At 48.6% G+C, this 12,192-nt stretch overlaps 2 protein-coding genes and 1 non-coding gene across 4 annotated transcripts in view; 2 read left to right on the top strand and 1 right to left on the bottom strand.

The window, feature by feature from the left end:
* CKB (creatine kinase B) overlaps nt 1-12,192 on the bottom strand; it is a 202,401-nt gene that overhangs the window by 46,155 nt on the left and 144,054 nt on the right. The window lies entirely within an intron of this gene.
* The window catches only part of LOC126959427 (cytochrome c oxidase assembly factor 8), a 75,411-nt gene that overhangs the window by 48,656 nt on the left and 14,563 nt on the right, over nt 1-12,192 (top strand). For both annotated transcript variants that reach the window (XM_050798444.1, XM_050798443.1), the window contains 2 exons: nt 4,731-4,928; nt 7,208-7,271. In XM_050798444.1, coding sequence (XP_050654401.1) covers nt 4,731-4,928; nt 7,208-7,271 — 262 coding nt within the window. The remainder of the gene's footprint in view (nt 1-4,730; nt 4,929-7,207; nt 7,272-12,192) is intronic.
* LOC126960495 (U4 spliceosomal RNA) lies at nt 874-1,016 on the top strand. The gene has a single exon (XR_007728031.1). It is a non-coding gene; the product is annotated as a U4 spliceosomal RNA (small nuclear RNA).

The following is a 12,192-nucleotide window of genomic DNA, read 5'->3' as shown; positions in this document are numbered from 1 at the left end:
AAACACCAATGGAAACATTTGTCTCAGGGTGGTTCGTATTTCCTGCACAGGTTCTTCATGAGGTGCCAGTGATACAGAAATGAATGTGTGTGCCTCTTTTCACACATGCACAGATGGCTCTCCAGGCAGGAGCTCTGCATGCTAACACATGCCTCCCTGGTGCCTAGAGCGGTGCTTGTCCTTTGCATGGTGGCGCAGGTACAGACAGGTTGATGCTTATGGAGAAAGGCTGAATCCACTATGCCCATTTTGGGAATCTGTTGGAAGTTAATTGTTTGCAGCTCCAGGCAGGGTGGTTCCCAGGGGAGCACCACCCTGGGCCTGCCTGCTGGGCACATAACTTCTGAGAGGAGGAGGGCTGGAACAAGCCCACAGATAATGATCTTTTTCCCTTTTTTGGAGATAAGGTCTTGCTCTGTTGCCCAGGCTGGAGTGAGCAGTGGCACAAACACAGCTTACCACAGCCTCAACCTCACTGGCTCAAGTAATCTTCCTGCCTCAGCCTCTTTAGTAGCTGGGGCTACAGGCAGGTGCCACCACGCCTGGCTGATTTTTAAAAATTTTTTGGCAGGGCACGGTGGCTCATGCCTGTAATCTCAGCACTTTGGGAGGCCAAGGAGGGTGGATCATCTGAGGTCAGGAATTCACGACCAGCCTGGCCAACATGGTGAAACCCCATCTCTACTAAAAATATAAAAATTAGCTGGGCGTGGTGGCACATGCCTGTAATCCCAGCTACTCGGGAGGCTGAGGCAGGAGAATCGCTTGAACCCGGGAGGCAGAGGCTGCAGTGAGCTGAGAACACACCACTGCACTCCAGCCTGACCAACAGTGCGAGACTCCGTCTCAAAAAAAAAAAAAAAAAAATTTTGTAGCTTTGCACAGCAGCAGTGTTGTAGCCAATGAGATTTATCCGAGGTGTGATTGTTGCTAATTGAAAACTTTTCCCAATACCCTGCCATGATGACTTGCAATATAGTCAGCATTGGCAATGTTTGACAGTCTCTGTACAGAGACCGAAAAAAAAATTTTTTTTATAGAGATGGGGTCTCACTTTGTTGCCCAGGCTGGCCTCGAACTCCTGAGCTCAAACAATCCACCTGCCTCGGCTTCCCAAGGTGCTGGGATTACAAGTGTAAACCATCAAGCCCAGCCCACAAATAATCATCCTTAGACAATGTCTAAAGACATAAAGAATGTCTAAAGACAATCTTTAGACAAATTGTCTCATCATTTTTAGACAATACTGAGGTGCAGGCCTTGTGTCTGTTGGTGGTGGGAAAGAGATGGTTGAGTAGGGCCTTAAAGATAATAAAAAGAATTAACGTGTGTTTGCAGCAGGGGTGGCTTCCTGCTGTGGTCACTCCAGTGTAGGGTGAAAGTGTTCCAGCCTGGATAGCTCTCCCGTGTCATTGGCATTCCTGAAATTAGGAGACCGTTTTCATTGACTTTCTAGTGTTTGCCATTCTGGTGGATTATCCTTCTATACTGCTGGATCGGGTTTGTGGATTTGTCTAGCATCTGTGTAGAACAGGAGAGTGGGGACCCTAACCCTCAGTAAATATGGAAGTTCCTGACTGCTTCTCAGATGGGAACTCAAAGCCTTTATAGAACTGAGAATTAGAACGGGAAGCAAGAATGCTAGGAACTTGCTAACATTTTCTCTTCATTATTCCCTGGCGGTTTCCCCATGGTAGCTTTGTGTCATGTACGGGCACTTCCAGGAATAGGGTGCAGGGGAACCATCTCAGTGTCTCCCCTTCCAAATCATGGCTTCTGGAGGGAGAGTGGCTGGGGTGGGAGTGCTCCTTGGGTACTCAGGAGCTTAATAAAAGCAGAGGGAGCTGGAGAGCAAGGTCTGGCCTGCAGAGCTGGCACAGAGAAGCCTGGTGTGGGGCTGTCCAGCCTGCCAATATACAGTTAAGAAGAAAGGATATATGTGTGTGTGTATATATATATGTATAGTGTGTGTGTGTGTGTGTGAGACAGGGTCTCACTCTGTCACCCAGGCTGAAGTGCAGCGACATGGTCTTGGTTCACTGCAACCTCCACCTCCCGGGTTCAAGCAATTCTTGTGCCTCAGCCTCCCAAGTAGCTGGGATTACAGGTGCACACCACCACGCCCGGCTTATTTTTTGGTGTTTTTAGTAGAGACGGGGTTTCACCCTGTTGGCCAGGCTGGTCTCGAACTCCTGACCTCAAATGATCCACCTGCCTCTGCTTCCCAAAATGCTGGGATTACGGCCTGAGCCACTGTGCCTGGCAGAAAAAAGATTTTCACAAGAACTGGAAGGTTAACTCCCCTCCCAGACCCAAAGATGCAGATTCGGCCTGACCAGCAGGAATGCACATGTGCCTCACTGTGAGGAGGGCAGAACTGAGGCTGCTTCTCAGGAAACTGTGAGGGTCTAGCGTGCCCCCCAACCCCCACCCGCAGACACAAGGGCCGGATAGAAGAGCCTCCCAGCATAGCCAATGGGACACCATGAATCATAGGCTTGTACTGTGGAAACTAGCAATTATGGTAATTACTCGCACTGCAAAAGGCTCTTCCTCTTACCAAAGGACATTTTCCTCCCCCAAGCTGCTTCTCCTCCCTTTTAAATAGCAGCTCCTCAGTGAATAAAGGCAGAAACATGTGGTTATAGGGAAGTACAAAGGAAGATAACATCTCTCACATAATAGCAAACAATGATTTGAAAATACTGGTACCCCAGCTTTATTGTAAAGCAGTTTATGTGAGTGATAACTAGAAGATAAATATGGAAAAGTAACTGAACGCTGCTGACACCTCTCTGAGCTTGCTTTGTGATATGTGGGCAGCTAGAAAAAGCAGCTAATTGTTAGGTGGCTCCTGTAAACACTTCCTGATGGGGAGCCTGTGAGCAGAAAAGAGCGGGCACAGGCCTGGACAGTGGTCAGGCACCGTTAGCATGAAACCCGCTGAGCTGCAGACACCCCGGTCAGCTTGGAGGAGGGAAGGAGTCGCTGTCCTGGGCCACAGTCTAGGGGGTGGACCCTGGTGCCATCCCTTTTGTGAGACTCACGTTAGTTTCTACCAACAGCCAAATACCACAAATGCAAAGATGTGGGGGAGAAGCCCATGAACATTGTCTGAATGTATGGTAAAGAAAAAAAAGAAAAAATAATCTTTTGTGGAAATGTAGGCTTTATTGTTTTAATGGGAAATTTGGTGATTGTATACAGTTTTGGTTTTTTTGTTTTTGTTTTTGAGATGAAGTCTCTATAACCCAGGCTGGAGTACGGTGGCACCATCTCGGTTCACTGCAACCTCCGCTTCCCAGGTTCAAGCGATTCTCCTGCCTCAGCCTCCCAAGTAGCTGGGACTACAGTCACCTGCCACCACGCCCTGCTAATTTTTTTTGTTGGAGACAGGGTTTGGGGTTTCACTGTGTTAGCCAGGATGGTCTTGATCTCCTGACCTCTTGATCCGCCTGCCTTGGCCTCCCAAAGTGCTGGGATTACAGGCGTGAGCCACTGTGCCCAGCCTGTATATAGTTTTTAGACTGATGGGTAAAATGTTGAAGGTCTGTATTGCAATCCTGCCTTTACTTTCTAAAAAGGATTCCTAAATTGATCCAGCATCAAATCAGTATATTTTAACCCTGACGATGAGCAGTATAGTTTCAGGTCTTGAATAGCGGGTTCTCCTACTGTCACTCCCTGACCGTTCTTCCTGCCCATTGCACAAACAAAATCAGTTCACGGAGACCATGGCATTGCAGTAAAGAAAGAGTTTAGGACCGGGCATGGTGGCTCATGCCTGTAATCCCAACACTTCGGGAGGCCAAGGCGGGCAGATCACCTGAGGTCAGGAGTTCAAGACCAGCCTGGTCAACATGATGAAACCCCATCTCTACTAAAAATACAAAAATTAGCTGGGCCTGGTGGCGCATGCCTGGAATCCCAGCTACTCGGGAGGCTGAGGCAAGAGAATCGCTTAAACCCGGGAGGTGGAGGTTGCAGTGAGCCGAGATCACACCACTGCACTCCAGCCTGGGTGACAGTGCAAGACTCCGTCTCAAAAAAAAAAAAAAAAGAAAGAGTTTAATTGATGTGAGGCCGGCCATGCTACATGGAAGAGTTACTACTCCAACCAGTCTCTCCACGCATTTGGGGGCTAGAGTTTTTCTAAAATAGTTTGGAGTAAGGGGTGGCGGTGGCTGGGCAGTGGGTGCTTGCTGCCGATTGGTCAGGGCGCAATCACAGGGGTGTGAGAATCATCCTCCTGCCTGCTGAGTGGCTTCTGGGCGGGTCCAGGAGGAGCCATCACTTTGGACTTGCAAAACACCTGAAAAGATACCTCAAAAGACCAATCTTAGGTTCTGCAATAGAGATGCAGGAGTAATTGGAGAAGTTGCAGGTCTTGTGATCTCTGGAATGACGGCTGGCACCTTACCTGAATTCAGACTCCTCACCTCTTCCTAGCCTGGTAGGGTCTCACATTAGCTTCAGAAAGCTTAGCAAAGGTGGTTGAATTTCGGGAAAGGGCTGTTACTATTTAAACCAGAAACTAGGCCCTGTGTGGTGGATCCCAGTTGTAATCCACCACTTTGGGAAGATTGGGAGTGGCCGAGATCACGCCACTGCACTGCAGCCTGGCGACAGAGCAAGACTCGTCTCTAAATAAATAAATAAATCCAGATTGTGCATTTTATAATACTAGATGCTCGTTTTGTCATATGTTAATCCAATTTACTTCATTAAAGGTATCAAGATTCTGCCCTCCAAGAAAGTCTTGCCATGACTGGATAGGACCCCCAGACAAATATTCAAACCTTCGACCTGTTCACTTTTACATACCTGAAAATGAATCGCCATCGGAACAAAAGCTTAGAAAGTTAAGACAAGAAACACAAGAATGGAATCAACAGTTCTGGGCAAACCAGAATTTGACTTTTAGTAAGGTAAGTTTCAGTTTTAGATCAGAATGAGAAACAACACAGTTGGCCACTTGAGGGTGCTAGATATTTAGTATTTGCTTTGCGTTTTGTCTCAGTCCCTCCCCCACAGTGTATGTATGTGTGGATGTGTGTATATATACGCATATAATTTTAAAAACTAATATGTAACCGTATATAAGAGACGCTCATTCGTAGAACCACAGATCTTGAGACTTTGAAGGAAGCAGTGTGTGAGCAGCAGAGCCAGAACTGGAAGTACGTGTTTTACACACATACGTGTGTGTGTTTATCTTTATGAGAATACCGGTTTTTTTTTAGGTGGGGCATGGTGGCTCTGCAGTCCCAGCACTTTGGGAGGCTGAGATGGGCGGATCACTTGAAGCCAGGAGTTTGAGAGCAGGCTGGCCAACGTAGCGAAACCTAATCTCTACTAAAAATATAAAAATGAGCCAGGTGTGGTGGCACATGCCTGTGATCCCTGTGACTTGGGAGGCTGAGGCACAAGAATTGCTTGAACCTGGGAGGCGGAGGTTGCAATGAGCCGAGATCGCACCGTTACACTCCAGTCTGGGTGACAGGAGTGAAACCCTGACTCGAAAAAAAGAAACCCAGTTTTTGTGATGTGTTGAATTCTTCCTGAGAATTCAAAAACATTTTTTTGTTGTTGTTGGGTTTTGTTTTTTTTTTTTTTTTTGAGACGAAGTTTCACTCTGTCACCAGGCTGGAATGCAGTGATATGATCTCAGCTTACTGCACTCTCTATCTCCCAGATTCAGGCGATTCTCCTGCCTCAGCCTCCCAAATAGCTAGGATTACAGGCACACGCCACCATGCCCAGCTAATTTTTGTATTTTTAGTGGAGACCGGGTTTCACCATGTTGGCCAGGATGGTCTTGATCTCCTGACCTCGTGATCCACCCACCTCAGCCTCCAAAAGTGTTGGGATTACAGGCGTGAGCCACTGTGCCCAGCCGAGAATTCAAAATTCTTAACAAGATACTTATAAATAAACTGTGTAAGAAAAAAGTATGAAAAAAGCATAAATAGTCTAAACCAGAAGAAAAACATTTAAACTTTTTTTTTTTTCCTGAGATGGAGTTTCACTCCTGTTGCCCAGGCTGGAGTGCAATGGTGTGATCTCGGCTCACCGCAACCTCCACCTCCCTGGTTCAAATGATTCTCCTGCCTCAGCTTTCCAAGTAGCTGGGATTACACGCTCACCACCACACCCGGCTAATTTTTGTATTTTTAGTAGAGATGGGGTTTCACCACGTTGGCCAGGCTGGTCTTGAACTCCTGACCTTCAGGTGATCCGCCTGCCTTGGCCTCTCAAAGTGCTGGGATTCCAGGCGTGAGCCACCGCGCCTGGCCACATTTAAACTTTGATTTGCCATTTGAGTGGGCTGTGTCAGGTGGGGTGTATTTATCCTATTCTGTGGATTTTTTTTTTTTTTTTGAGACAGAGTCTCACTCTGTTGTCCAGGCTGGAGTGCAGTGGCATGGTATCGGCTCACTGCAACCTCTGCCTCCCAGGTTCAAGCAGTTCTCCTGCCTCAGCCTCCTGAGTAGCTGGGATTACAGGTGCCCACCATCATACCTGGCTAATTTTTGTACTTTTAGTAGAGATGGGGTTTCTCCATGTTGGCCAGGCTGGTCTGGAACTGCTAATCTCAGGTGATCCACCCACCTTGTCCTCCCAAAGTGCTGGCGTTACAGGTGTGAGCCACTGCACCTGACCTATTCTGTGGATTTATAAACAGTGTCTCCCAAGTTTATCGAACATCTTTTTTTTTTTTTTTTGAGACGGAGTCTTGCTCTGTCACCCAGGCTGGAGTGCAGTGGCCGGATCTCAGCTCACTGCAAGCCCCGCCTCCCAGGTTCACGCCATTCTCCTGCCTCAGCCTCCCGAGTAGCTGGGACTACAGGCGCCCGCCACCTCGCCCGGCTAGTTTTTTTTTTTGTATTTCTTAATAGAGACGAGGTTTCACCGTGTTAGCCAGGATGGTCTCGATCTCCTGACCTTGTGATCCGCCCGTCTCGGCCTCCCAAAGTGCTGGGATTACAGGCTTGAGCCACCGCGCCCGGCCTCGAACATCTTTTCAAATCCTGTTACAAACACAAAACTTTTAACCACATTCAGAGGATTTTAAATGAGCTTTGAGATGGGTCACCTGCTTCTCAGAAAGTCCACATCTGTGCTTCTCCAGGATGCTGTGAGCTGTGCTCTTGCCAAAGAAAAGAGTTCTGAGAGCCTTTTTTTTTTTTTTTTTTTTTTTTTTTAGGAAAAAGAAGAATTTATTCACTCGAGACTAAAAACTAAAGGCCTGGGCCTGAGAACTGAATCAGGTTAGTGCATTTGTTTGGGTTTTTTTGTTTTGTTTTGTTTTGCTTTCTTTGTTTGGGTTTGAACAAGTCCATGAGAAGGTAAAGCAAGGGCGGTGAGAGAAGTGGGGAAGTTCAGGGCAGTTCTTGGCCTGCTTTGGGGCAGTGCTTGGCACACCTCTGTCCAGGTTCTTTTGCACACCCAGTTCCCAAGCATGGCTCTCCAATCTCTAGCTCTCTCTTCTCTCTCAGGAGTTTAGGTGGTTATGATGGATGACCACCTTCTGACCTTTGATTTCCATCCTGAGGTCTCAGCCTTTGCAACTTCTCCCTCTCCAAACCAGCTTCTCTTCTGATCCCTGATCTCAGTTCAGTGCTCAAAATAGCCTTTCCTTATTTTCTCTTGGTGTGATGTTAGGCCTGAGTGACATCTCATGCCGTTTGTTAAACAGATGTCTGCTGCCAGAATGTTGTTCTGATAGAAAATCCAAAATCATCGACCCCAAAAGCCAAGTCTGTCATTGGGCTAAAGTGCCATTCCTACTAATCCTTTACCTCACCTGATTCATTTAGAGTAAAGGGCTGGGGGCTTGAGTCTCCCCCGTGCCAGGACCTCTGTTGCTGTTTGCTGGCTGCTGGAGAGGTGGGGCCTTGCAGGGCAGAGTTGGAGCAGATGCTGCATCCAACAGTAAGCATGAGAATGAGCACTCACAGTTTCAGGTCCTGTGCTGGACACTGTGCAAGTCCTGTGCATATATCACCTGTTGCATTTCCCACAGTGACCCAGTGAAGTAGATACTGTTTTTTTTTTTTTTTTTTTTTTTGAGACGGAGTCTCGCTCTGTTGCCCAGGCTAGAGTGCAGTGGCCGGATCTCAGCTCACTGCAAGCTCCGCCTCCCGGGTTTACGCCATTCTCCTGCCTCAGCCTCCCCAGTAGCTGGGATTACAGCTGCCCGCCACCACGCCTGGCTAGTTTTTTGTATTTTTTAGTAGAGACGGGGTTTCACCGGGTTAGCCAGGATGGTCTCGATCTCCTGACCTCGTGATCCACCCGTCTCGGCCTCCCAAAGTGCTGGGATTACAGGCTTGAGCCACCGCGCCAGGCCGATACTGTTATCTTTACCATTTTATAGAAGAGCAACCTGAGGCTTCCCCAAAATTACACAGTGAGAATGTGGTGTGGCCTGGATTCTCACCTCGGGAGTCGGATTGCAAAGCCTCCTGGGCCTCACCGCGCTCCATGGCTGTCAACGAATTCCATGCTGACCTGGTGTGCGTGTGTGTGCGCATGTGTGTGTGCGTGTGTGTGCGTGCGCATGTGTGCATGTGTGTGCGTGTGTGTGTGCGTGTGTGCAGGTGTGTGTGCACGTGTGTGCGTGTGTGTGCGCGCGCGTGTGTGTGCGTGTGTGCGTGCACGTGTGCGCGCGTGTGTGGACGTGTGTGTGCATGTGTGTGTGCGCGTGTGTGTGCACGTGTGTGTGCGCGTGCGTGTGTGCGTGCGTGTGTGCATGTGCGCACCACATGTGCCGTGCCATGTCCGTAGGTCTGTCATCATATCAGGTAGGACTAGGTCGGCTCATACCTTGGAAGTGCTTTGGAGACAACCACTGTCCTGACAGACGGGAGTTGTTGTTTTGATTCTTACTAAGGTCCCAGAATCCTGTTGATGGCTCTGCTGAGTATTGAAAGGCTGGCCTTAAATTAGGTTTGAAAATGAATTTGGTAATAGGACAGGATGTGTTAAGGAAGGGAAGCATGCAGGGAGCTGCCTGCTCTGGCAGCTATTGAAAGTTAGCAGGCCCCAGTGCCTGCAGTGGGAGTGGGGCAGCAGGCGTGTCACCTTGGGCCAGAGCACGTCTTGTACACAGTTGCACCAATGCGTGAGGATATAGGTCCCCAAGAGCCAAGAGAGGGGGAGCTTTGTTGAATACATGATGTTGGAGAAACCTTTGGCCCAAAAGAACAAATTTAGATTCGTTCTCCCTGCAATACAAATATGTTCCAGTGGGTCAAAATGTTAATTATTATTAATTTTTTTTTTCTTTTTTTTGAGACAGGGTCTCACCCTGTCTCCCAGGCTGGAATGCAGTGGCACCATCTGGGCTCACTACAGCCTTGACCTCGTAGACTCAAGTGATCCTCCCACTTCAGCCTCCCAAGTACCTAGGACTACAGGTGCACGCCAGCACCACACCTGGCTAATTTTTATGTTTTTTGTAGGGACGGAGTTTTGCCATTTTGCCCAGGGTGGTCTCAAATTCCTGAGCTCAAGTAGTCCACCCACCTCGGCCTCCCAAAGTGCTGGGATTACAAGCATGAGCCACCGTGCCCGGCCAAAAAGTTAATTATTAAAAGTCAGGCCAGGCGCGGTGGTTCACGCCTGTAATCCCGGCACTTGGGGAGGCCGAGGCGGGTGGATCGCAAGGTCAGGAGTTCGAGACCAGCCTGATCAACATGGTGAAACCCCGTCTCTACTAAAAATACAAAAATTAGCCGGTTGTGGGGGCAGGCGCCTGTAATCTCAGCTACTCAAGAGGCTGAGGCAGGAGAATCACTTGAACCCAGGAGGCAGAGGTTGTAGTGAGCCAAGATCGCGCCGCTGTACTCCAGCCTGGGTGACAGAGCGAGTCTCTATCTCAAAAAAATAAAAAAAAATGTAAGTCGATTATTTATGGATTAAAGAGTTAGATACATAGTTCCTAGCTATAGAGCATCTAATAGGAGATAACAGACTCTCTATTATCTGGAGGAATGATACCCTCCTGAGCTCGAGGGTCAAGATAGAGAGATTCAAGAACATAAAAGCTGAAAACATCTGTGTTAAGACTCCTTTTGATCCACCTTTCTGGACAGGAGAGTTTGCTGAGCAGATGTGGGGGTGGCTCAGTACCCATGGGAGGATGGAGCTCGCCCCAGTCATGGCCTGTGCTCAGACGCTAAGACCAGAGCAATTTCTTCCTCGTGTTTAAACTTTTCTCCTAGGCCACTGCTTTACCTTTCTCATGCTATAAACTGGCTTTCTCTGCCTCCTTGTTTATCCCTCCTGAGTTCAAGGAAGCAGTCAGCTGAGGAGGCTACCTTTCCCCAGGCTGGCACCAGCCCAGTTGGGAGGTGCCGGATTAGCTGAGGCGGAGGTGGGGCTTGTGCAGAGAGCCTGGCTGCTGCCATGGAGACAGGAGGAAGCAGGCAAAAGAGCAGGCCTGCTGGCAAAGGATCAGAGGGCTGGGCAGACACAGGGATCAGTGTCCCGGAAATGTGAGGAAGGGCAAGTGCTGGCAGCAAAGACGACGTGGGCAATTTGGACTTCAGGAAAACGTGCCACAAATTTGCAGAAATAACACACATTTATGGACAAGTAACGTGACTACAAGAAGAAAAAATTGCTCGAACTCTAAATTTTACAAGGCATATTGGTTTATTTTTTTGAGATGGAGTCTCGCTCTGTCACCAGGCTGGAGTGCAGTGGCATGATCTCGGCTCACTGCAGTCTCCGCCTCCTGCGTTTCAGTGATTCTCCTGCCTCAGCCTCCCAAGTAGCTGGGATTACAGGCACCCACCACCACACCTGGCTAATTTTTTCATGTGTGTGTTTTGTAGAGCAGGGTTTCACTATGTTGACCAGGCTGGACTCGAACTCCTGACCTCAAGTGATCCACTCATCTCAGCCTCCCAAAGTGGTGGGATTATAGGCATGAGCCATTGCACCCAGCCTACAGTGCATATTCAACAAGAAGTCATCATTTCATGCTTACTCAATTCATGGGGGAATGTTTTCAGTCTTGAGACTCAGTGCTGGTGGAGTTACATCAAAGGTGGATGGCAGTAGCAAGTCCTCAGTCCCTTTTCCAGAAGGATTTAGCTAAACATACTACACATATCCCAGGAAGCAGGAAAATGATGCTCATGAATCTTCTGTAAGAATTCATGTGGAGAGCCAGGCTTGGTAACTCACACCTGTAATCTCACCACTTTGGGAGGCTGAGGTGGGTGGATCACTTGAGCCCAGGAGTTTGAGACCAGCCTGGGCAACATGGTGAAACCCTGTGTCTACAAAAAATTTAAAAATAAAAATAATTAAGGCCAGGCGCAGTGGCTCACGCCTGTAATCCCAGCACTTTGGGAGGCTGAGGCGGGTGGATCGCCTGAGGTCGGGAGTTCGAGAACAGCCTGACTAACATGAAGAAATCCCCTCTCTACTGAAAATATAAAATTAGGCCGGGCGCGGTGGCTCATGTCTGTAATCCCAGCGCTTTGGGAGGCCAAGGTGGGTGGATCACGAGGTCAGGAGTTCGAGACCAGCCTGATCAGCATGGTGAAACCCCATCTCTACTAAAAATACAAAAAATTAGCCAGGCACGGTGGCGGGCACCTGTAGTCCCAGCTACTCTGGAGGCTGAGGCAGGAGAATGGCATGAACCCGGGAGGCGGAGCTTGCAGTGAGCTGAGGTCACGCCACTGCACTCCAGCCTGGGCTACAGAGTGAGACTCCGTCTTAAAAAAAAAAAAAAGAAAGAAAATTAGCCAGGCGTGGTGGTGCACGCCTGTAATCCCAGCTACTCAGGAGGCTGAGGCAGAAGAATCACTTGAACCCTGGAGGCAGAGGTTGTAGTGAGCCGAGATCGCACCATTGCACGCCAGCCTGGGCAACAAGAGTGAAACTCCATCTCAAAAAAAAAATAAAAATAAAAAACAGCCAAGTTTGCAAGTTTGGCAGTATGTGTCTGTAGTCCCAGCTACTCGGAAAGCTGAGGTGGGAGGATTGCTTGAGCCCAGGAGGTAGAGGCTGCAGTGAGCCAAGATTGTGTCACTGCACTCCAGCCTGAGTGGCAGAGCCAGACCGTCTCCAACAGCAACAACAAAAATTCATGTGGGGAAACATGGGAAGAGTTCAGCTGTGTGTTCTTTGCAGCAGGATCTTTCATTGCACAAGAATGGGAAGAATGGA

Source organism: Macaca thibetana, chromosome 7 (genome assembly GCF_024542745.1).
Source record: "Macaca thibetana thibetana isolate TM-01 chromosome 7, ASM2454274v1, whole genome shotgun sequence".
In the NCBI taxonomy this organism is placed as follows: Eukaryota; Metazoa; Chordata; class Mammalia; order Primates; family Cercopithecidae; genus Macaca; species Macaca thibetana.
The sequence above is the reverse complement of the archived record's forward strand: the minus strand, read 5'-3'. Positions and strand labels throughout refer to the sequence as shown.